General features: G+C 42.2%; 1 protein-coding gene and 1 long non-coding RNA gene across 2 annotated transcripts in view; one reads left to right on the top strand and one right to left on the bottom strand.

The window, feature by feature from the left end:
- The window catches only part of LOC145356823 (uncharacterized), a 146,044-nt gene that overhangs the window by 63,562 nt on the left and 56,045 nt on the right, over window positions 1-26,437 (top strand). The window lies entirely within an intron of this gene.
- The window catches only part of cttnbp2nlb (CTTNBP2 N-terminal like b), an 80,585-nt gene that overhangs the window by 4,835 nt on the left and 49,313 nt on the right, over window positions 1-26,437 (bottom strand). The window contains exons 3-4 of the mRNA XM_080209727.1: window positions 17,576-17,806; window positions 4,279-4,386 (exon numbers count right to left, since the gene is read on the bottom strand). Of these exons, the coding sequence (XP_080065853.1) occupies window positions 4,279-4,386; window positions 17,576-17,806 (339 nt within the window). The remainder of the gene's footprint in view (window positions 1-4,278; window positions 4,387-17,575; window positions 17,807-26,437) is intronic.

Here is a 26,437-nt window from a genome sequence, read left to right as displayed (position 1 = left end):
CTCCTTTAGTCCTCCCTGAAAACGCAAGCGTTCTGGCAGTTAAACTGTGGAGCAGCACGGTGGTTAGCACTGCTGCGTCACAGTGTCAGGGACCTGGGTTCAATTCCAGCCTCAGGTCACTGTCTGTGTGGAGTTTACACATTCTCTCCATGCCTGCATGGGTTTCCTCCAGGTGCTTCTGTTTCCTCCCACAGTCCAAAGATGTTCAGATTAGGTTGACAGGCCACGCTAAATTGACCCTAGTGTCAGAGGGATTAGTGGGAATAGGGTCTGGATAGGATTGTGGTTGGTGCAGACTTGATGTGCCAAATGACCTCCTTCTGCACTGTAGGGATTCTATAGATTTAAGTTCATGCGTGCACAATACGATAATGTTAAAATTGTATTAACATTTTGGAATGGTTATGGAATCTGACCCTTACTACAAATCAGTTGGTTCGACACCAAAGGTGACTAGAAAATTTACTTGACCAATTCCACTGAAGGAGTACAGGAGCATTGAACAGACTCTTGGGCTGCATCACACCAGCAGGTGTCTCAACATCAACCCAATTCACAAAAGGCTCAGCGAGGAGGCGTTTCTTTTCTTCCTCAATGAATAATCAGTTGTCCCACAGTAGATTCCCAGACTCTTGGAACTGTTAGTTGCATAGCAACTAGCTTGAGATCCAAAACAATTACATCACACAGCTTCGTGGCATAGTAATAAGATGCATATAACATCCAGCACATTCAGGCAAAGAACGGGGCAAAGGCTTTCTTCAGGGATATACTTTTGAATTGTTTTGATTTTTTTTCCCAAAAAGACACCAAAGCTGAACAATGATGTCTACTCCAAAGTAACTCCTCTTTGTAAAAAGTAAACAGACAGCTACTTAAAGGTCTCTGCCCTCCTTTTGCCTTTCTCAATAAACACCTCCTCACCGATATAACCATCTACTGGAAGATGTGAAAGTGTGGCCCTGGGGAACTCGTCCTTCAATTCCTCTTTCTTGCAGCAACAATTTGTGTTTGTACAGCAGTTTTAAAGTAATAAAACAGGACAAGGCTCTTCACAGGGGTGTTACAAAACAAATCAAAATAAGCAGATATTAGGGCAGATTTCATAAAGTTTGGTTAAAGAATAGGTTTAAGAAGAGTCTTAAGGGAGGACACAGAGTAAGAGAGAGACAGACAGACAGGAGCTGGGAGGCATAGGAAAAAATTCAGGAGACTTTGGCAGCTGAAGGCACAGCTACCAAGGGTGCAGCATTTAAAATTGGGCATGCCCAAGAGGCCACAGAAGGCCTTACTTTCACAAAGCTGAAAACAAATTATCGAGCACTCATTAAATGTGCAAGTGCAGTTAAAGTTGGTTATAGGGAAAACAAATAAGAGTTTCAGGTTGAGTTGCAAAGATCAAGTATGTTGTGTGATTTCAAGAAAACAAAAGATATAGCTCTTGGGGGTAAAGGGATCAAGGGATATGGGGAGGGGACGGGGAGAGGCAGGATCAGGATATTCAATCTGATGAGCAGCCATGATCAAAGCAAATGGAGGAGCAGGCTCGAAGGGCTGAATGGCCTACTCCCGCTTCTAGTTTCCATGTTTCTATGCAAGTATACAACTATTATTCAGGCTACATAAGGCTTTGGTGCACCTACATGAAGAACTGTGCCCAGTTACAAACAGACCTTGCATTGATAAATAATGTTGTGGCTCTAAAGATCATGCAAAGTGACGTCTAGCCTAATGGTCTGCTGTTGTGAGATTAGGCTCCAAGAGTCAGAACTATCTAGACAAACACAGGCTTAGAGAGGACTTGACTGAAGTTTTTAGAACAAAATTTAATGCAATTTGATTGGGTAGGCTATTTGAGATAGATGGGGATAAAAAGAACGGATATGAAGTATAAAAAGGTTAAATTAGATACCAAGTAGTATTTTCCTTCCAGCAGTCATCGTTCTCAGACAGACAAGACGTACATCAGGAGGGGGGTGTAAAGGGGTTGGGTACTGATTGATTCCAGCTCTTCAAAGGAAAACTTGATGAGTTCCAGAAGGAAGAAAAAAACTTGCAATTATGAGGGATTACCAATAACTATGGTCTCATAGAGCTCTGCTTGACTGACCAGGGAAAGTTATTTATAGCAATCCATTTCCTGAATTTTCTACAAGGTCTTTTTAACCTCATGCTATGTCTTTCTGTGGTTAAAAAGTTTGTCAATAGCGAATATAGTCATATATAATGTTTAAATGGGTTTGGTGCTTACATGCAATGGACTTATGCAGATTACAAGGTTGATCTTTAAGGGAATTTGGTAAGTTTTTTAAAAAACAGTAAAGGCAATACGTAGGTAACAACATTTTGCGTATTCTAATCAGAAATAAAGCAATTAGCAGAAGCAAAATTTACAGAACCAAGACATGCCCTTTCATTTGTATCATTGGTCTATTTAAAAGTTTCCCAAGAGTCATATTGGACCCAAAACATTAACTCTGTTTCTCTCTCCGCTGTTGTTACCAGACTTGCTGAATTTTTTCCAGCACTTTGTTTTTACTTAAAAACTTGACATCCTATCCAATCTTGAGCTTCCATGTTCTCCTTCGAGATCAACTCCGACACCATGACATTGTCTGCCTCCACCCACCTGCTCTCAAATGCTCATTCATGGCTTTCGCATATGCCTCCAGGCGAGACTATACCAATATTCTCCTGTCCAGTCTCCAATCTTCCAAGCTCTGTAAACTTCAGCTCATCCAAAACTCTGCCATCCCTTTTCTATCCCACTACAGGTGTTGGCTCATCCATTATGTGCACTTGCTGACCAATTAGATCCTGGTCATGCAATGCTGCTGATATAAAATGATAACCTTCATGATCTCTCTACTTCTGGACCTTCCGCCAGCCCTAATTGAGCCCTACAAAAGTTTGTACCTGTTTTTGAACTTACGCATCTCTTCAATCCATGGCCCCACAACTGCCCTCAGCTACCTGGGATCCACGCTCTGAAATTATTTTCCTAAATCTCTTCAGGTCCTTCTCATCTCTATTTAAGTTCTTTATAAAATCAATCTATTTGACCAGTCTTTTGGTGACCCTGCGAATAACTCTCTCTTTGACTTGCTGGCCATTTATGAAGTGCTTGGGCCATTTTTCACAAAATTTACATCAATGTAAATTGTGGTTTGTGCCATAGTGCCCTTGATCTGTTTTTGATGTTTGTTGAACTGATTAGATATAAGATGTTACTTAACTATCTTTAATTTTCCACACACCTTGCACATAATATGGCTCAGTGTACCAAATCTATAAACTATAGGTTAAATATATAGCTGTCCAGATTTATCTTCAGGCAGTCACACAGATGGAATGCTATGTTTGTAGCACAACAAATTGCTAGTACGAATCTTGTAACATTTCCTTTGGTGCTTTTGGATTCCAGTTGTTGTTTTCCTCCTCTCCAAGGGATTAGGAAGACAAATGGAATGTTAGCCTTACAGAAGTCTTGCTAGAACTGTATAGGTTGTTGGTGAGACCACAACTAGAGTACTGCACACCGTTTGATCGCCTTGCTTAACAGAGGTTGAATAGTATTGGAAGCAGCTCAGGCACAGTCCAAAAGGCTAGTTCTGGGTAATGGGATTGTCTTATGAGGCAAGGTTCAGCAGTTTGGGCCTATAATTATATTGTGCGCTGTTTGGTATCCTTAGCTGATGGATGTCATCGCTACAGAGGGAGTGCAGTGGAGGTTTACCAGGCTGATTCCTGGGATGGCAGGTTTGTCATGTGAGGAGAGACTAAGTCAGTTAGAGGAGTGATAGGGGATCTCATAGAAACTTGTAAAATTCTAACAGGGTTAGACAGGGTAGATTCAGGAAGAATGTTCCCACTGGGGGAAGTCCAGAACTAGGGGTCATAGTTTGAGGATAAAGAGTGAACCTTCTAGAATTGAGGTGGGGAGACATTTCTTCATCCAGAGGGTGGTGAATGTGTGGAATTTACTACTGCAGAAAGTAGTTGACGTCAAAACATTGTCTGATTTCAAGAAGAAATTAGATATAGCTCTTGGGGCAAAAGGGATCAAGGGAAATGGGAGGGAAGGGAGGAATCAGGATATTGAATTCGATGGTCAGCCATGATTAAAATGAATGGCAGAGCAGGCTCGAAGGGCCAAATGGCCTTCTCCTGTTTCTGGTTTCTATGAATCTGCTCTGCCTCAAAAATGCAAGGGGAATGGATAAGTTTGTTCAAATAGGATTCATACAAAGGAGACGCATTGGCAAAGATTCTTCATACCTGTTGAGTGAGACGCTCACGTTCTTTCTCCAGCATATAGGTCACATCATCCCCTTCAGCTGTGTCCTGAGCATGTCTTCGTCTCTCTTCTTCCAGGTCCAGAATAACCTACAAAAACCATCCATCTCAGTCATTAAAAACAACAGAGCTCTTGAAAACTTTCCAGATGTATTATTGTTGTTGCTTGCATTTTCTTATAAATCCTCATTAACTATAGTATGTCTTCAGCCAAATTCTATAGAAATTTTGTGTTGACAATTTTACATCTAATCGTATAATTCTTTACAGTTCAGGATGATGACAATACACATAATCGTGTCCGTCCTGGCAGTCTGCAAAAATAACTCATCTAGTCTTACTCCCCGTCTTTCTCCTGTAGCCCTGAAACTTTCCCCCTCAGATAATTATCTGATTCCCTTTGGAAACCCTCCACTGAATCTACCTCCATCACAATCTCAAGTTGTGCATTCAGATCCTAACTACTGATTGCATAAAAAAAACTCTCATGTCACTGTTACTTCTTTTGCCTTCCTTAAATCTGTGGTTCTGGATCCTTCTATCAACGAGAATATTTTCTCTCTATCTACTCTGTACAAACCCCACATGGTTATGAACGGCTTCTTAAATCTCCTCTCAATCTTCTCTTCCCTGAGGAGAACAGCCTCAGCTTCTCCAATCTATCCGTGTAACTGAAGATCCTTAATCCTGGAGCCACTCCTGTTAATCTTTTCTGAACCCTATATAATTACTCCCTAAAGCGTTTTGCCCAGATTTAGCGCCATACTCCAGATGGGGTGGAACCAGTATTTTTTTTGCAACAATATACTTTATTCATGTAGAATCTGAAAGACACATTACAAAACATTTCAATTTATTCCAACAGTAAAGCACACTGATATTCACATTTTCTCCAAAGCTCAAGATTCACTCCAATGGTGATTCACTTTGGTAAGAGTAACAGGAGTACAGAATATAGGGCTAATGGAAGGACTCTTAGTAGTGTTGACGAGCAGAGAGATCTCGGGGTACATGTGCATAGCTCCCTGAAAGTTGGCACCCAGGTTGATAGGGTTGTTAAGAAGGCGTACGGTGTGTTAGCTTTTATTGGTAGAGGGTTTGAATTTCAGAGCCGTGAGGTCATGTTACAACTGTACAAAACTCTGGTGCAGCTGCACTTGGGAGTATTGTGTACAGTTCTGGTCGCTGCATTATAAGAAAGATGTGGAGGCATTGGAAGGGGTGCAGAGGAGGTTTACCAGGATGTTGCCTGGTATGGTAGGAAGGTCTTGTGAGGAAAGGCTAAGGGACTTGAGGTTATTTTCATTAGAGAGAAGGTTACGAGGTGACCTAATTGAGAGACACAAGATGATCAGAGGATTGGATAGGGTGGACAGTGAGAGCCTTTTTCCTCGGATGGTGATGGCTAACATGAGGGGACATAGCTTTAAATTAAGGGGTGGTAGTTATAGGACGGATGTCAGAGGTAGGTTCTTTACTCAGAGGGTAGTAAGGGCGTGGAATGAACTGCCTGCAGCAGTTGTGGACTCGCCAACTTTAAGGGCATTCAAATGGTCAGTGGATAGGCATATGGATAACATTGGAATAGTTTTGGTTAGAGGGTCATTAGATTGGTTCCACTGGTCAGCACAACATCGAGGGCTGAAGGGCCTGTACTGCGCTGTAATGTTCTATGTTCTACGATGTGCTTCAGTTCAGTAATGACAGAATTACATATTTCAGTATTTTCATTACAAAGAGCAAAATTCTTTACAAACTATATAGATTGGTCATGTTTCACTCTGAGGTGTTTCAATACATTTGCATAGATTTATGATTAAGCACACAGTCTGAGGCGTTTTAACAGATTACCAGCTCCTCGGTGTGCCTTGGCTGAAAGGCCTTACACAGTAGACTTTTCCCATTGTGCTTTGGCGATGGCTACCCAAGCTTGAGTGCGTCCCTCAGCAAGTCATCCTGGAACTTTGAATGTTGCAGGCTGGCACATTCTGTCGAAGACAATTCTTTGCACTGGAAGATCGACAAGTTTCGGGCAGATCAAAGAGCATCTTTCACTGAGTTGGTGATCCTCCAGCAGCAGTTGATGTTTGCCTCGGTGTGTGCCCGGGAATAGCCTGTACAACACAGAGTCCTGCGGCACAGAACTGCTCGAGATGAACCTTGACAAATACTATTGCATCCCTCTCCAGAACCTTCTTTACAAAGGCATATTCTAGAAGGTGCGACATGTCTTCACCCTCCATCAGCCACATCGAGGGCCACGTGCAGTGGTGTAGATACCTCGGCCGTGTATATAGGATCTGACAGTGAGTGCCCTTCTTACCATTAGCCAAACTAGTTCTTGGTGCTTGTTTGAACATTCTGGTGATGAGGCGCTCTGCCAAATGACCAGGAAGTGCTCAGAGAATCATCCGACAGGATCCATCATCTCCTTTTCCCTCAGGGTCTCAAGGTCACATACGTGCAGACCACTACTTGATCACCTTGTGGTCAAAGATGTTTTTCTGAACAAATTTTTCCATGAGGGACAGTCCAACTAATAGGAACTCTCTGCAGCCATGTGGCCAGACCCATCCTTTTGCAACACCAGGGGCAGGTAGAACCTCAGTACTTAGAGACATTTGGTGTTGTGAATCAAGCATCTGCACATAGCCTGACACAGTATTTTACACATATTTATTCTGAAATGTTGATTCCACAATTTCCTCTCTACCGTGGTTCTTAAAACGAGAATATTCACACTCCCCTAAATCCTCATCGCAATGAGGTAAGAAGCATTTTAAAATAAGAAAATTTTACATGTATTTAGTGCTTTTCATGACCTCAGGACATCCCAAAACAGGTTACTGCTAACAAAGTACTTCTGAAGTGTTGTCACTGCTATAACATCGGAAACACAGAAATCAATTTGCGCACAGCAAGGTCCCATGAACAGCACTTCGAAAATGATGAGATAATATGATGTGATGTTGGTTGGTAATGATTCTAATAGGTTGTGTTAAATTAGACACCTGTGGGGCTCTTTGCTTTTAGGTTTTTCTGCAAATTTAGAAGACATACTCAAGTTAGCAACTACGTATCATAGATGACAGAATTCCTGGAATGCAGGAGGAGGCCAATCAGCCCATCGAGTCTGCACCAACCCTCTGACAGAGCATCTTACCCAGTTTCATCCCCTGCCCTATCCTGTAACACCATGCATTTACATCGCTAATCCGCCTAACCTACACATTTTGGGACACTATGGGGAGATTTACCATATCACAGACAGTCACCCAAGGCTGCAGGCAGCAATGCTAACCATCTGGGCGCCATCTCACTGGAGTCAGATCCTGTCACATGCTTGCCTTCAACAAACATTTAGTGCCGAAGTTCTCCTCCTCACCTTCCCTCCAGTGCAGAGAAACGATCAGAAACAAGAACTGCAAGCTGGTTTTGGCAAAGTTTGATGCAGGGACACAGTTCCACTTAATGCGTCAGATTGTCAGTGAGACATTCTTCTGCATCAATTTACCATTTTTCCATTACCCACACGAGTCACTTTCTCCGACTAAGTTTGTCATTTGAGTGCCAACTAGGCCCAGATTTTATCACCACTGTTTATCTCATCAATTTTAAGGCTTGGTTCTAGCGATGAAAGGCCAGTGTCTAACTTACTGCAATATCCTTCCCATACTTACCCTTCTTTGCTTGAAATATCCCTCAAAAGGAGTTGAGTTTCATAACTACTCTTTGTTGTCAGCTGCTTGTACTATACTTTACAACCAACTCAAAATGGAAGTTTAAAAAAAAATGTTTATTGAACAAATGTTCCTTCTGCCCTATCAGTGTTGCTGTTTTCAGTGTTGGAGGAATGGAGTTGGGCTATTCTGGTCACAAGCTGCTGCACAGCTGTGGGACAATGACCTAACTGATAGACTCAGACTACCCAGTGGGGTTAGAGATTGCAACATTTCTGCTCACCCAAAAAGTTAAAAATAAAAATGACAATCTAAATTTTAAATAAAATACTCAATTTAACCATTGGGTTATGGTGTTATGAAATGTAGGTATGAACTGTTGTATACACATGCTCAAAATTTATTCTATGCAAACTGACATCAAATAGCATTTAAGGCAAATATATAGCAAACATATCATCAGTTCAGAATACCGAATACACGTCATACATGCCTTATTTAACTCGCAGGATACTCCTAATTAGCTAACAATTTGTGTCAGTCTAATATTTAAGTTTTTAAAACCATTTCCAAAATAAAACCAGTTATGCGTGGTGATAGTCATCGACAATTCTAATGTAACTGTGCTGTCGGAGGGTGGTAGTGGTGAAGAATACAAGGCTACGTCAAAGGTCTGTCATAGTGAAATCATAATCTAAATGGGGGACGTTGGTTAGCTGGGCAAGAACGCCAACAGCACAGGTTCCCATACTGACTGAGGTTATTCCTGAAGGCCTCTCTTCTCAATCTTGCCTCTCCCTTGAGGTGCAGTTAAATGACCACGAGTCAGCTGTCCCTCTCAAAGGTGAGAGCAGTCCATGAAAAAAATAAAATTGCTTCACGGCCTTTTGACTAAGGTCAAGTGTCAGATCAAGCCTAAGAAGGGGTGCAATGTCTTATCATTTCAATTTGAATTTGCTTTTTAGAGCGTGGAGGGAGATGGATCCGAGTCTGTCCAGTGCATTCTGTGCATTGGCTTTGTGGCTAAGAATGGAGTAAAAAGTAAAGAAAAAAAGAAATCAGTGGAGGATCTGAGTACAAGTTAGGTACGTCACCACAAAGCAGAGGGTGAAACCAAGAAAGCTAGATTAGCCCTCTGTGAACACCCTTAAAGATGATCCATTAGTTTGGGAACAGGCTGCCTTTTTTGTTGGCTGCAGAATAGATAATGCTGTCCAAGTATTGTGAAAATTAAATGGTGGGGAAAAAAAATAAATGAACACCCAGCCAGTTGTTGACAAGAGAGGTCACCCAAGAAAGATCAGGGAATTCTGTAAATAGCGAGAAGTTAGGAAATGTGGAGATGCAGAGAAATTCAGGGTCCGTGTACAAATTCCCAAAAAGCTAGTGCAGAGGTACAAAAAATAATTGCACAGGCAGATGGAATGAAGGTTTATATCTCAAAGTGACTATAATACGAAGGAGTAAAGGTTTTGTAAGTCATACGAAACTCTGCTTAGACTGCATTAACAGCATTCTGGACCTGCACCATCAGGAAGCATAGGAGATGGATTATCGCAGATTTACCAGAATGATATGGCGAAAAACTGCAGTATGCGACGACGCAGAGGGACCTCGGGGTCCTTGTGCATGAGTCGCAAAAACCCAGCCTGCAGGTGCAGCAGGTGGTCAGGAAGGCAAATGGAATGCTGGCCTTCATAGTGAGGGGGATTGAATATAAAAGTAGGGAGGTCTTGCTGCAGCTGTATAGGGCACTGGTGAGGCCGCAACTGGAGTACTGTGTGCAGTTTTGGTCGCCGCACTTGTGCAAGGATATTTTGGCCTTGGAGGGAGTGCAGAGGAGGTTTACTAGGCTGATACCGGAGTTGAGGGGGTTGAACTATGAGGAGAGGCTGAATAAACTAGGCTTGTACTCTAGAGTTTAGAAGAATGAGGGGAGATCTCATTGAGACGTATGAGATGATGAATGGGATGGATAGAATAGAGGTGGAGAGGCTCTTCCCGCTCAGAAAGGACAGTAGGACTAGAGGGCACAGCCTCAAGATAAAGGGGGGGGTGCGGTTTAGAACGGAGTTGAGGAGGAACTTCTTCACTCAAAGGGTGGTGAATCTCTGGAATTCTCTGCCCATTGAAGTGGTGGAGGCTGCCTCGCTAAATATATTTAAGACGCGGGTTGATAGGTTTTCGATAGGCAAGGGGATTAAGGGTTATGGGGAGAGGGCGGGAATGTGGAACTGAGACACGACAGATCAGCCATGATCTTATTGGATGGCGGGGCAGGCTCGAGGGGCTAGATGGCCTACTCCTGCTCCTACTTCTTATGTTCTTATAACTGAACGAAAACATTTTTTTCTGTGTTCATGGGATGTTGGCAATCCCATCACTAATTGTCTTCAAGAAGCTGATGGTGAACTGCCTTCTTAAGTGTTCCCTATCTGAGTGTTGTATGCACATCCATGATGCTGCTAGGTAGGGAACTCCAAAATTTTGACCCAATGACGATGAAGGAACAATGACATCTTTTCAGATCAGTATGGTGTGCGACTCAAAGAACATGCAAGTGGTGGTGTTTCTATGAGACAGCTGCCCTTCTAGCTGGCAGAGGTTAAAAGTTGTATCAACTAGGAGGATGGATTGATTAGAGTAGGCTTGCATTCCTTGTTAGAATGTAACCCATGACAAATTTGTATTGGATGTAATGTGACCAATGGGAGCAAGATGTAAGCATCAGCTGACCCAGTAAAACATGGGACCAATTACAGAGTGATGTAACAGCTGACCAACTGATTCACTATAAATAAGGAATTACGTAGAATTGTGGGAAACTTGAAGTGGCCCAGGGTGAGGCCCAAGTTGGAGTAATGATGTTTCTTTATTAAACCCTTTCTTTGATTTATAAATTGGAGTAAGTTTTGTTGTTTTATTAGCTACATTTTGAAGAGTTCCTTCTGAAGAAACATTCCTTGCGTATTGAAGATTAAGAGGCTATCTGAATGAGGTGTTATTAGGGGACTCGAGAACGAGGGAACATATCCTTCAAATTAAAGTGAGGTTGTTCAGGGCTGATATTACAAAGCACTTCTTCACACAAAGGCTAGTAGAAACATGGAACTGACCCCACCACCGTGCCCCAATCCCCTCATCCAAAATACCATTCCCAAAAGGTCAGGACTAGGCCAATAAAAAAATTGAAATATAAACTGCTAGGTTTGTGTGAGGCAAGAGTACATAGAACTTAAAGAAACAACGTGAATAAATGGAGTTAGACGCAGATCAGCAGTGATTTAACTGAATGGGAGGACATTCAGGGACTGAATAGCATAGTCATTTTCCTATGTTTGACTTTGGAGTTTGTAAGTATTTTTTGGACATAAGCGAGATTTGATGTAATAGTAGATGGACAGACTGTAGAGGATTTGATTTCTTTAGCCTAAGGCTAAACAGATGTCTTGGAACCCCTGACTACAGTAAAAGTAATAAATATAGAACTTGTTTATTTAAAAAGAAAAGAACATTTATCAACCATTCCGAATCACAATGTCTGCAGGTATTTAAACTTCAGTGGGAATTCTACCTGGAGATCTACTTCATCTCATTGTCACTGGCAACAGCTTGATTCGCAGATAACTAAATGCCTGATTAAACATGTATGAGTATACATTTAGTGCAGTCCTTTGGGATTAATCCATAACCCACAATTGAGATTTTCACTGCGTCAGCATTTTGCCAGAAATGATGTGATCTTTTAGCTTTGACTATTTACAGTGAATGCATGATTCATACCATTTATAAGGGCTTCAATATACTATTAAAGTGGAATTTTCTATTGCAACCTTCATATGTAATTTTGTCTCTTCACATGAGCTTACAATTACGTAAATTCATGAACAGTTACGGCAAAGAGGCCATCTACAAAATCAGTGTAGCACTCTTCATTGGTTAGGGAATTGTAAAAGTTAGATTGATTTAGCTATGTTTATATAATCAAGATGCAAAAAAGTCAAACAAAATTCATGCATACTCATGAAGAGGTCCACAGATGACTCTTGGAACGAGCAAATATCTAGGCCTAGATTTCCACTGAGTCAGGATGACTTGGCGGTCCTTTAAATGGTGGGGAGCTGCCTATTCCTGATGCCATATCCCAAGGCTGTTTGATTTTCTAGAGAGCCTTTAAAGGGTGCGGGTTAGTTCCTGTCAAAAATCCACATCTGGCTGGCTTCATTACAGATGTAAGGCAGACATGTCCTATTTCTCTGCATTTTCATGAAGACCAAGTTTGTCAACAGTCGTGATGCAGTCTGTCTGCATTGTAGTAAACATTTAAAGGGCAACTTCAAAATGTTCTCCTCAAACCCCCTTCTGCAAATCCCTTCCCTTCCACCCACCCCCCTCATGGCCTCTTATACCCCCCATGCCTTATTCAGCCTTTCCCCCCCCACTTTATGGCCCCTCATGCTAAATTCTTCCCTTCCACCCACACCTCACCATGGTATCATGCCTTCAATGCCAAATTGAGCCCTTTGACCCAGCTTCAAGATCTTTCATTCCAAACTCTGCTCTTCCAACCAAGCCCTTGTGTTCCCTCATGCCAAGCCGTGGCACTCATGCCCATTACCACATTATACTCTGTTCTGAATCAACAAACTCTATAGCACTGCAGGATGTACAAAAAAAACATTTTAAAAATCTGTTCATAACTTTCTCTTATGTTGAAAAAAGTCATTTCACCACCAGCCAATAAAAGTATCACGCATCCAGATCCTTCAAAGCATCGATAGCAAATCACAAACCCCTAAAGCCACTTAACCTTGTGTAAACAAACATATTGCAAAACTGACAGCAGAGATCAGGGAGCCTGAGACGCTAATCAATGTTTTCAGTATGGAGTGCAGTTGTTTCAACAAGTATAATGGATATCTGGGCTCTCAGCCAAGTCTCATTATGTATTCTGTGCGTGGGTCAAGGGCAGAGTTTGACATAGCAGACATAAGGGGTGGGTAGGGGCATGAAGTGGCATAGGGAGTGTTTGGGAGGGTGAGGGCGTCATTTTAACCGGGATAATGTGTAATGGCACGAAGGATAACCTTTTAAACAGCCTGTCTCTTCAGATAGCAGCTGTGGTTGCATCCAAATCTTCCCCAAGGTCAACTGGCCCAGTTCTAGCCCATACCTGTTCCCAGCAAGAGAGGATCCTGCTTTTGTGGCCACTTTCCCTTGAGGTGGCAGCCTGAGCTGTGAATTTTCCCTACTCTCACTACACACCTGAAGGATGAATATCCAGGCCCGAGTTCACGGGTTCATGTGTTTTAGAATATAACTTCTTGTTTTCAAATGGAAGTTATAACTGTAGAAAATGGAGTAAATGCAAGGTAAACAAGCTGGGAGTGAGGGGGGTTTACACACTTAAAAGGTCAAAATAGGATATATGGAGCTGTAAAACAATGGGTGGACAAACTTATACAATGCATGACTTAACTTTAGCAGAAAATTAAATGGAAGCAGAAATGGGAATCACAGGAAGGAAAACAACTTTCTTTGTTTTTAAGGAACAAAAATTGAACCCGAGGTTTTGAAACCAAGACTTCTAGCCAGACTGAAACTGGTTGAGGTGATATAAAGTGATGCAAGACCACCCAACCTCAGTAGCTGTTGCAGTTTAGACTTGGGTGTGGTTGCATTATGACCAAAATAAATGACAGTTAGCTGGGCTTGTGCCAGAAGCAGAGTCAAAAAACTGACTTCATCATTCACTGTATGGAATATGGGTGAGGCTTCACCTCAATTTGAACTTTGTGAGGGAACAGAAGCTGGAAGATTATCTAGATTGAAACGAGTGGAAGAATCTACAGTGGGCTTCACAATATCTTGGGGTCAAGAAAGCAATCAAGAAGCACTGGAAAAGTAACCAGAACAAAGGACCGAGGCATCCGGTCAAAAGACAGTAAATGAAAGTTTTATCTCTGAAAATAGCTGGATCTGAGGGGTATTAATATAGTCTCCAAAGAACAGTGATGTTTGATTTGATTTGATTTATTATTGTCACATGTATTAGCATACAGTGAAAAGTATTGTTTCTTGCGTGCTATACAGACAAAACATACCATTCATAGAGAAGGAAATGAGAGGGTGCAGAATGTAGTGTTACAGTCATAGCTAGGGTATAGAGAAAGATAAACTTAATGCAAAGTAGGTGCATTCAAAAGTCTGATGGCAGCAGGGAAGAAATTGCACTTGAGTGGGCTGATATGTGACCTCAGGCTTTTGTATCATTTTTCTGACAGAACAAGGTGGAAGAGAGAATGTCTGGGGTGTGTGGGGTCCTTAATTATGCTGGCTGCTTTGCCGAGGCAGCAGGAAGTGTAGACAGAGTAAATGGATGGGAGGCTGGTTTGCGTGATGGATTGGGCTACATTCACAACCTTTTGTGGTTTTTGGTGGTCTTGGCCAGAGCAGGAGGTGTACCAAGCTATAATACAACCAGAAAGAATGCTTTCTGTGATGCAACTGTAAAAGTTGGTGAGTGTCATAGCTGACATGCCGAATTTCCTTAGTCTTCTGAGGCATTGGTGGGCTTTCCAACAATAGTATCAGCATGAAGTGGGGAGGAACCGGGATAGGTTGTTGGTGATCCAGACACCTAAAAACATGAAGCTCTTGACCCTCTCTACTTCATCCCCATGTTCTCCTCTACGCTTCCTGAAGTCGATGACAATTTCCTTCGTTTTGTTGACATTGAGGGAGAGATTATTGTTGCCACATCAATTCACCAGATTCTCTATCTCATTCCTGCACTCTGATGTACGCATGGGATAGACTCTATATAATTTTAAGACTAATTTGTTGTATGAGGAAAACACTTCAGGGAAAGCAAGGAGTAAAGCCAAGTGCATAACACATACAGTTATAACTTAATAGTGTCAAGACTCCTTGTTTTGTTTAGTTCTTTTACATACAATAAAATGTGTGTTTTATTAAAATGGCACTGTTCCATTGGATAAAATGAGGTATTCTGATTTCTCTTTAAATGTTAATGGTCCCCAACCGGATTGTAACAGGAGCATTTTCAAAGGAAGGGGTGAAAAAAAAACGTGCAACAGATTAATCTTTAACAATGCCACACTAGTATTTGTTCAGTTTGAATCATCAAGCTCCAGTGTCCATGTACCAGCTCTGCATTCGCAGTGCTAAAGTTGCTAAGCCTTCAGCCCTAAAAATCATAGAACAACATTGCTATGGATTTATTTCCTGCAGTAGGGATGAGAGAGCCATTTGCCAGTTCACAGAGTTGATGACTGGAATTAAGTGCAAAAATGTCTCGGTGACTCTTGAAAAAAATGATTGATCTGTGCAGTTCTCCAGTAGTGCTAAAACTAGGTCACTGAATTAAAATCAAACATAGTGAAGGGTGCGTAATGTGAGTGCGCTGCATCAAAGGCAGTATATGGCTTTTCACATCCTAATAACAATGACATCCTTACATGACTGAGTTATTACTGTGAAAGAGGGGAAAGATTAGGTGGAAATTTCAAAGATCACAGATCTGTTTTAGCTTTCTTCCCATCCTTGCTTTCTGGTAAATAAAGTTTATTCATGTCACAAGTAAGGCTTACATTAACACTGCAATAAAGTTACTGTGAAAATCCCCTAGTCACCAACTCCAGCGCCTTCTCGGGTACAGAGGAAGAATTTAGCATGGCCAATGCACCTAACCAGCAAGTCTTTCAGACTATGGGAGGAAACAGGGGCACCTGGAGCAAATCCATGCAGAGATAGGGAGAACATGCAAACTAAAATGTTAGAATCCGTCATTAAGGAGGAAATTGCGAGGCATCTTGAAGGGAATTGCTTGATAGGGCAGACGCAACACGGTTTCATTAAAGGGAAGTCGTGTCTGACAAATTTACTGGAGTTCTATGAGGATGTGTCTAGGGCAGTGGATAGAGGAGAGCCGGTGGATGTGGTCTTTCTGGATTTTCAGAAGGCGTTTGACAAGGTACCTCACAAGAGGTTATTGCAGAAGGTCAGGGGACATGGAGTTGGGGGTAGGGTGTTAGCGTGGATAGAGGATTGGTTGTCAAATAGGAGGCAGAGAGTGGGGGTCAACGGGTGCTATTCAGATTGGCGGTTGGTGACTAGTGGGGTGCCCCAGGGGTCGGTGCTGGGGCCTCAGCTATTTACCATTTATATAGATGATCTGGAGGAGGGAACCGAGTGTAGGGTGTCGAAATTTGCTGATGACACCAAGATTGGGGGAAAGGCAAATTGTGCGGAGGGTGTGGAGAGTCTGCAGAAGGATCTAGATAGGCTGGGCGAATGGGCCAGGAAATGGCAAATGGAATTTAATGTTGGCAAGTGTGAGGTGGTCCACTTTGGTAGGAAGAATGGTAGGAAGGACTATTACTTACGTGGCGAAAAACTGCAGCAGGCGACGGTGCAGAGGGACCTCGGGGTCCTTGTGCATGAGTCGCAAAAACCCAGCTTGCGGGTGCAGCAGGTGGTCAGGAAGGCGAATGGGATGCTGGCCTTCATAGCGAGGGGGATTGAATATAAAAGTAGGGAGGTCTTGCTGCAGCTGTATAGGGCATTGGTGAGGCCGCAGCTGGAGTACTGTGTGCAGTTTTGGGCGCCGCACCTGCGCAAGGATATTTTGGCCTTGGAGGGAGTGCAGAGGAGGTTTACTAGGCTGATACCGGAGTTGAGGGGGTTGAGCTATGAGGAGAGGCTGAATAAACTAGGCTTGTACTCGTTAGAGTTTAGAAGAATGAGGGGAGATCTCATTGAGACGTATAAGATGATGAATGGGATGGATAGGATAGAGGTGGAGAGACTCTTCCCGCTCAAAAAAGACAGTAGGACTAGGGGGCACAGCCTCAAGATAAAGGGGAGGCGGTTTAGAACGGAGTTGAGGAGGAACTTCTTCACTCAAAGGGTGGTGAATCTCTGGAATTCTCTGCCCGTTGAAGTGGTGGAGGCTGCCTCGCTAAATATTTTTAAGAAGCGGGTTGATGGGTTCTTGATAAGAGAGGGGATTAAGGATTATGGGGAGAGGGCGGGAAAGTGGAACTGAGCCACGACAGATCAGCCATGATCTTACTGAATGGCGGGGCAGGCTCGAAGGGCTAGATGGCCTACTCCTGCTCCTATTTCTTATGTTCTTATGTTCTTACACACAGACTGTGACCCAAGCTGGGAATTGGACTCTGGGTCCCTGGTGCTGTGGCTAATCACTGTGCCACCCCTAAATTTGTATAGTGTTAGAGGTTAGAAGATTGGGAACAAGTTACATGCTTGCTTAATGGCTTGTGAAGGATCGAAGGGCCAAGAAAAGAGAGGAAATCATGAATGATTCTAAAGCAAAATATTTAAGTACCATTTAGTAAATATCTTTTGTTAATTTTGCATTTAGTACCAGAAGCAGAATGTCAAAAGAAAGATGTGAAATCACACCAGTTACAGCACAAGAGGCAGCTTTTCACCCAGCTGCTTTTGTGTTGGCTTTCTACTCCCACACCTGTTTTTATCTGTAATCCTGTAAGTTCTTCAAAATGCTCTTAATGCATTACGTGAGGTACATGCAATGCAATTTTTTACAATACCTTTCTGTGTCTGCTCTCTGCAGCAGCCAACTGGGATACCATTCGTTCCTGCATCTTCTTGCACTGTGTCATTACTACTTTGAGCACGGATAGTGGGTTGGTGCACACAGGCTGCCTGTCACCACGATTTCCATCTCTGATTGACTCACAATCCCTCTGCAGAGCAAGGAATGGGTCGCTGATGTCATATTTTCCATAGCGCTCTTGGATGAAACGATCTCTGTGCTGCGCCTGTAAGCAAATCCAGGAAACATTTAGAACTTAAAAATGCAAGGCTGATTCCTACTTCAATGCTATTCCAAATCAATATTTGCCAATAACAATATTAATTTTAAGAAATAACATACATTTGAAAACATAGGACCAAAGAAAAGTCTGCAGTCCATCTTTCTGGTTCAAAGCAAGTTACCTCTCAAAGTCCCAAAAATACCTGATTTGACAAAGGGTCATCTGGACTCAAAACATTAGCTCTTTTCTCTCTTTACAGATGTTGCCAGACTTGCTGAGATTTTCCAGCATTTTCTCTTTTGGTTTCAGATTCCAGCGTCCGCAGTAATTTGCTTTTACTCATAAATATCTGTCCAGGTCTCAACAATTTTTCACACCATCTGCCACCACTGGCCCCGTGGAAGGCTCATTTCATATACTGACTAATCTCTACATCATTTTGTTAAATTTAAGGTCCATTTGACTCAGTAATACAGGCTGTCTACTTACATAGGAACAGTATAAGAAGCCACTTAGCCTTGTGACCCTGTTCTGCCATTCACTGAGATCTTAACTAATCTGTGATCTATCTCAATGCATCTGCCCTTGCCCCATATCTCTCAGTACATTTGTATAACAAAGCTCTATCAATCTCAGCTTTAAAATTTACTATCAATTGAGCAATTGTCATATGGAGATGAGATTTCCAAACGTCTATCTACTGACCTTTGTGTGTAGAAGCGTATTCTAATTTTGTTATGACTTTAATCTGTAAATTTACCTGCATTGAATTTCACGTTTCTCTAATCCTGTTCCTCTGCAACAACAACAGTCCTGGTCATAATTTCAAAATTCTTGTCCTTGCTTGCAAATGTCAGTCTCTAAAGATCTCTACCTGCCTTAATCTGCACATAGTCTCTGTTCTTCTGACCCAAGACTTCACCTTTCCATTTGTTCCCACTGCAATTGTGACTGCTTATTCAACCTTTTCCCGTGGAATTCTTAATCCAGTGTCATCACCTTCCCTGTGGCCCCTCTGCCTATTTAAAAAGCCATTCTTAAAACCCTTTCCTTAGATTATCTCTATAATTTCTGTGCTTGATATTTAATGCCACACTTCAGTTTATGTAAATGGCAAATATGCTCAGTGGGGCAGCAGGGTCGTTGCAGGCTTGGAGGGCCGAAGGGCTCGTTCCTGTGCTGTAATTTTCTTTGTTCTAAATCAAATGCAGGCCTGTTTGTTCAGTGCCATTCATAACAGCTTTTTTTAATTCATTCATTATTTGTGGGACATGGGCATCGCTGGCTGGTCAGCATTTATTGCCCGTTCCTAGTTGCCGAAGGTTATTGAGAATCAACCACATTGCGGCGTCTCTGGAGTCGCACATGGGCCAGACCAGGTAAGGACAGCAGATTTCCTTCTCTAAAGGACATTAGTGAACCAGATGAGTTTTCTGACATTCAATAATTGTTTCATGGTCATCACTAGATTCTTAATTCCAGATTTTTTTCCCCTGAATTCAAATTCCACCACCTGCTGTGGCAGGCTTCAAACATGAGTCCCCAGAACATTAACTGAGTTTCTGGATTAATAGACTAGCAATAATACCACTAGGCCATTACCTCCCCTGAGCTAAGTCCATCAGCAAGACCAACATCTATCCAATTTAGTGACTTTGTGGTTAATTTAGAACCAATTGCTCTACTCTAAAAGAAGTATGTGCCACAACAAAATGCCAAAAAATATTGGAAACACTTAGCAGGTCAGACAGCATCAGGGAATAGAGATCGAAGGCCTTTAATCAGATTGCGATACAGTGCACCAACTGTCACATTATTCTTACACATGGGCATCCATGATGTGCTGTGAGCCATTAACAGTGCAGAACTATACTCCAGCACAATCTCGAACCTCATGGCTCGGTATATCCCCTACTCAACCATTACCATCAAGCAAGGGGATTAACTCTGGTTCAATGGAGAGTGCAGGACTGCATGCCAGGAATAGCGTCAGGCATATGTAAAAATGAGATGTTAACAGTATAAACAGCAAATGATAGATAGAGCTAAATGACCCGAAGACCAACGGATTAGATCCATCGTGACTGGTGGTGGACAATTAAATAACTCACTGGAGGAGGAGGCTTCACAAACATCCCCATTCTCAATGATGGAGCAGCCCAGCACATTAGTGCAAAAGACAAGGCTGAAGCGTTCACAACAATGTTCAGCCAGAAGTGCTGAGTGGATGATACATCACAACCTCCTCTATTGGTCCCCAGCATCATAAATGTTAATTCCAGCCAATTTGGTACATTCCACGTGATACCAAGAAATGTTTGGAGCACTGGATACTGCAAAGGCAATATCCTGACAATATTCTTGTGCTCCAGAATTTGCCACTCCCCTAGCCAAGCTCTTCCACTACAGTTACCACACTGGCATCTACCCAACAACATGGAAAATTACAGCTATGTCCTGTACACAGGAAGGACAAATCCAACCTGGCTAATGTCCACCCTCGATCATGAGTAAAGTGAAGGAAGGGGTCGTCGATAGTGTTATCAAGCAGCACCTGCTTAGCAATAACCTGCTCAGTGATGCCCAGTTTGGGTTTTGCCAGAGTCATTCAGCTCCTGATTACAGTCTTGGTTCAAACATGGACAAAACAGCTGAACTCCAGAGGTGAGGTGAGTGGCAGACAAAGAACAAAGAAAATTACAGCACCTTGACATCAAGGCTGCATTTGACTGAGTGTGGCATCAAGGAGCCTTAGCAAAACTGGAACCAATATGTATCCATTGGTTGGTGTCACACCTGGCACACAGGAAGATGATTTTGGCTGTGTGGAGGGGAGGGGTCAGTCACCTCAGCTGGAGGACATCCAGGAGTTCCTCAGGGTAGTGTCCTTGGCCTAACCAACTTCAGCTGCTTCATTAATGACCTTCCCTCCGTCAGAAGTGGAGATGTTCAACAACAATTGCACAATTTTCAGCACCATTCACGACTCCTCAGATACTAACACAGACCATGTTCAACTGCAAGTAGTTCTGGGCAATATCCAGGATTCAGCTGACAAGTGGCAATAAACCTTCACACTACACAAAAGAGTTGGAATGTTATGGTGAGGTTGTATAAGACATTGGTGAGGCCGAATTTAGAGTATTGTGTGCAGTTTTGGTCACCTAATTACAGAAAGGATATTAATAAGGTTGAAAGAGTTCAGAGAAGATTTACAAGGATGTTGTCGGGACTTGAGAAACTGAGTTACAGAGAAAGGTTGAATAAGTTAGGACTTTATTCCCTGGAGCGTAGAAGAATGAGGGGGGGGATTTGACAGAGGTGCATAAAATTATGATGGGTATAGATAAAGCGAATGCAAGCAATCTTTTTCCACTGAGGCTGGGGGAGAAAAAAAAACTAGAGGACATGGGTTAAGGGTGAAGGGGGATAAGTTTAAAGGGAATATTGCGGTGGGGGGGGGGGTTCTTCACACAGACAGTTTTGGGAGTGTGGAATGAGCTGCCAGATGGAGTGGTAAATGCGGGCTCACTTTTAACATTTAAGAAAATCTTGGACAGGTACATGGATGAGAAGGGTACGGAGGGATATGGTCCACATACTGGTCAGTGGGACTAGGCAGAAAAATGGTTCGGCACAGCCAAGGGCCAAAAGGCCTGTTTCTGAGCTGTAATGTTCTATGGTTCTACACAAATAAGGGACAATCTAACCACCGCCGCTTGATATTCAATGGTGTTATCATCACTGAATCCCCCATTGCCACCATCCTTGGGGTTACGATTAACCAGAAACTCAACTGGACTTGCTACGTAAACATGGTGGCTACAACAGATCGGGGGCTAGGAATACTGCGGCAAGTAACTTACCTCCCAACTCTCCAAAGCCTGTCCACCATCTATCTACAAGGCAGAAGTCAGGAATGTAACGGAATACTCCCCACTTGCCTGGATGGGTGCAGCTCCAACAACACTCAAGAAGCTTAACACCATCCAGGACAAAACAGCCCGCTTGATTGGCACCACATCTACAAACATGCAATCCCTCCACCACCGACGCTTAGTAGCAGCTGTGTGTACTATCTCCAAGATGCACTGCAGAAATTCAAAGATCCTTAGACAGCATCTTCCAAACCCACAACCACTTCCATCCATCTTATGTAAGTACTGGCAAGTGGGATTAGGTGGGCAGGTCAAGGCATTTCATGCATCGGTGCAGACTCGATGAGCCGAAGGGCCTCTTCTGTGCTGTAGTACTCTGTGATTCTGTAAGAAAGACAAGGGCAGCAGATACATGGGAACACCACCACTCCTCCAAACAACTCACCATCCTGATCTGGAAATATATCATCGTTCCTTTGCATTTGCTGGGTCAAAATCCTGGATGCCCGCCCTAAAGGCACTGCGGGTCAACCCATAGCACATGGACTGCACTGTTTCGAGAAGGCAGCTCACCACCACCTTCCCAAGGGTAACTAGGGATGGGCAATCAATACTGGCCTGCCAGTGACACCCACGTCACACGAATGAATAAAAGAAATACAGCCAGCAGTATTCAGAACAGATGGTTATAAAACATTCAAACCAGAAAGTGTTACTGAAACGCAAGGGCTTTTTTGTTGCACTGCCTGCTTGATAGGCAGGGTATGACACAAGCAACTTCACAAACAATATTTTATGCAATAACTTTTTCCTTATTAAAAAGGACAGGAATCATTCATAAGTGCCTTTATTTTTACAAGAGCAATCTAGCTAGTGTATAAAATTCCAAAAATTTTGCAGGACAATTTGAAAGACAGGAAGAATTTTGTGTTATGTTAGAAAACATGATGGTGATTGCACATCTTATCTCTACTATCATCAGTGGAGTTGAATCGGGACTGAATGGGTCCAGACCTGCACCGCACTTCAATTTTTATTGAGCTGCCATGTATGCTTTGTCCTGATTACTTATCCCCCAAATCATTGTAACATCATGTAGTCTCATCACGTGAAATTCCTGTCGCGGAGCCTCCTCACTATTTTGCTCCCTGCTATTTGTTGAAACGGTCCATGTTCAAATGCAAGAATCATCACCACTAGAACATAAAGCACCTGTATCACTTATTCCAAATTTCTGTCCCCAAAAAACAATGAAGACTATTCAACAGACAGCTAGTAATGGTAGTTTCAATTTCTCGGATTTGGTCTAAACATTCAGACTGGCACAGTGGTTAGCAATGCTGCCTCACAGCAGCAGGGACCCAGGTTCAATTTTGGCCTCGAGTGACTTGAATGCGTGGGTTTCCTGAACTGCTCTGGTTCTCCCACACATTTCAAAGATGTGCGGGTTAGGTTGATTGGCCTTACTAAATTGACCTTAGTGTTAGGGAGATTAACAGTGTAAATATGTGAAGTTACAGGGATAGAGCCTGGGTTGGACTGGATGCAGACCTGATGCACCGAATGGCCTTCTTCTGCACTGTAGGGAGGCTACGATACTATGGTTTAGATGTTTACGTTGCACAGCACTGGATCTGCATTGCCAGCTGAAGTTCTACTTGGAACTTGCGTTTTTTATATTGTAGGGTGGATTCCACATGAGCACAGCGGAAGACAAAATGTGCACCAACAAGTTTATTGTTTTTACTATTTAGGACCATATCTGGCTGCGGCACCTTCTCCCATTGGTTAGGGATGTTGCTGTTGGTAGCAGCTCCACAATCAGTGGCAAGATTAACAAGGTTTCCTCATTTGAGGCAGTCTGGAAAATACTTGGTTTCACTTTATTAAACAAAAAGCAAAATACCGTAGATGTTAGATCTAGATCTGGAGCAGAGAATGATGGAAACACTCAGTAGCTTCTGGAGAAGGGAAGAGAGAAGATTTGCATGGAATCTTTGTTGAAACTGGTTTGGATCATGCCCACTGACAAATTTGTTACTCCAGAGGGCAATGTGAGGACTTGTGAGCATTAGCTGCAGCCAATTAATTTGGCTGAGGTGTTCAGATTACCCAAACCTACTATGCACAGGGAAAGCAAAAGCACCAAGTTATTTAGGTGTGGTTCCCGGTGCTATAATAATGGCCTCACAATATAAATGGAATAATTTTCACTGCAGAACAGATATCAAATGAATGCCTAATGTTGAAAAGATAACGAACAGCAGTTATATCTCCAAACAACGTCCTTATGCAAACAGTTCCAAAACGTCCAGCATTATACATGTTAAACAGGTTTAAACTCTTGAATCCGCACTATGGACTTTTGCGAAATAATCGTTAGATGAAAATAACATACAAAAAAAATCCTAAAACTTTCGGCAATGCTTCTTAAAATAAATTAGCAGGATACTGGAATTTGATCATGGAAAGTGACTCAGGGCTTTGGTTGTATTTATCAGCTTATGGTTTTTAGAAAAAAAAATGCATCCTTGCATGAGCCAAAAACTGAAGGTGTAGCAATATTCCAGGACAAATAAAATCCATATAAATTCCAGTGGGCACAATTACAGGGCTGTAAATTATGGAGGAAAGCTAATGAGCCAGAAATTTGCACTTCATAGTGATTATCAGCCAGCAACAAATGCTTTCACTCAAACTCATAACCACCTGGAATACTGATCCCAGTGGGGAAATAAACTTGCGATTACAGCTACAGTGGTCATCTACCATCCAATTTAGTGCTCCTGCCGCATACATCACTTTTGATGCAACTCGTCCAAATCTCTCTCGCTTTTAAAGACACAGCAATAGAGAAAGGGCAAGCTAGAAATACATTATAAATAGTCCAAGATTCATATAAACATGCAATCTACAGCCACTGCTCTCATTCCAACTAATTAACAATACAATGAAGTGAAAATATGAAACAGACTGTCAATCATTAATTTCATTTGTTAATTTTTCATGTTCAGTAGTAAGTGATCTTGTACAGAAGTGAGAGTTAGGCAGGGAATGAATTTTCCATACTGGATTTTCAAATTCATTCCAACAATATAGAATTCAAAACACTAATCCCTTCTTATTTTTGCCAAGTACATTCAGTTAATAGTCAAAGTCAGTTCACTATAAACTGTTAATCCGAGGATAGCATATTTCTCAGCTATCTGATACTAAAGAATGCAGTCTCTGTGATGCCAAGCATCTCCTAGACTTGGCATTACTTCTTACATTTGATGTCCAATGTAGGTTTTTGTTTAGGTTGAGTTACTGAATAAATTAATCAATAGACTGTGAGAAGATCAATAGTGAAAACAGCATGCAACAAACAGCTAAGTAATCCCAGAATGAGAAAGTCAGATCTAAGCTCTGCAGTCCTGTTATATCCTGTCACGAATGGTGGTAGACAATTAAACAACGAACAGGATTAGGAGAAAGCGCCACCAATATCCCCATCCTCAATGACGGGGAAGTCCAGCACACCACTGCAAAAGACACTGCTGAATCATTTGGTACCAAGAAGTGCCAAGCGGATGATTAATCTTGGCCTACTTTGGAATCCCCAGCATCACAGATGCCACAAAGGCTATGGCCCTGACAACATTCTGGCAATAACACTGAAGATTCATGCTCTAGAACTAATGCCAGCCCTAGCCAGACTGTCCCTGTACTGCAATGACACTGACATCTACCCAGCAAGGAAGACTGATGTCATGATTAAACTGATGACTTCACTTCAACAGCCAATACGTGAAAAGAAATGAATTCCCCTTTGCTGAAAATAATTGCATGCATTTTACTAAAAGCAGTTTGTTACTTCTTTCACATTGGGGTTCTATCAACAAAATTGTCTTCTTCTCTCCTACCTTCACTGAAATTCATAATTTTCTTTTTATTGCGGATTCTGGAGGTGCCCCACACAGTATAGACTCAAAAGAAGTCACAATCTTTCAGTTTAAAAGAATTAACTATCAAATCTCCCATTTGCACTGTTCAGAGTGACTTGAGAAGACATTATTTTCTGAGGAACATTACATCACAAAGCACAACAGGCAGAATTTAATTGAGCTCGCTGGAGTGGCCATGATTCTGGGGCAGGGTCAAGAGAACCTCAGGAAGGGAACTAAATCCTAGCCAATTTCTTACTCAGTTGCGAAAGTGTAGGAATTGTATATCTCTAAGGATAGAAAAATCTCATTGATATTCCATAAAATTGCAAGAGTTCATACATAGGTCAATCACTGGTTCCTGGCATTTTGGCTTGAGTAATTTCTACTGGTGGACAACAGAAGTAAGCCATTAGGCCTAGTGACACAGCACTGATGCCTCATTCAGTTAAATCATAGATAACTGATCTCAATTCCATTTAGCTTCCATTAATGTCATTTCAAAATTCTTAACATCTCAGTTTTGAAAATTTCATTTGACCCACCATTCTGAACCTTAGGGTGGGAAGGGAGTTCCAGATTTCTACAATGCTTCATGTGAAAAACATGCCTCCTGATTTCCCTCCCAAATGACCTACCTCTAATTTTAACATTTTGCTAGATTCTCACACTAGGGGAAATAGCTTCTCTGTAGGTACCTTATTGAATGAATCCCATTACCATTTAATGACTGGTTTTATAAACTATACCTTTAAGCCATAGAGTATCCTCCAAGGCTGTCAAAATGTCTTTGTGAGGTTTAGTGTCCAAAATTGAATGCAGTACACTTG

This window comes from Carcharhinus amblyrhynchos, chromosome 22 (genome assembly GCF_965287045.1).
Source record: "Carcharhinus amblyrhynchos chromosome 22, sCarAmb.v2.hapA, whole genome shotgun sequence".
In the NCBI taxonomy this organism is placed as follows: domain Eukaryota; kingdom Metazoa; phylum Chordata; class Chondrichthyes; order Carcharhiniformes; family Carcharhinidae; genus Carcharhinus; species Carcharhinus amblyrhynchos.
This window is presented reverse-complemented; position numbering and strand designations above follow the sequence as displayed.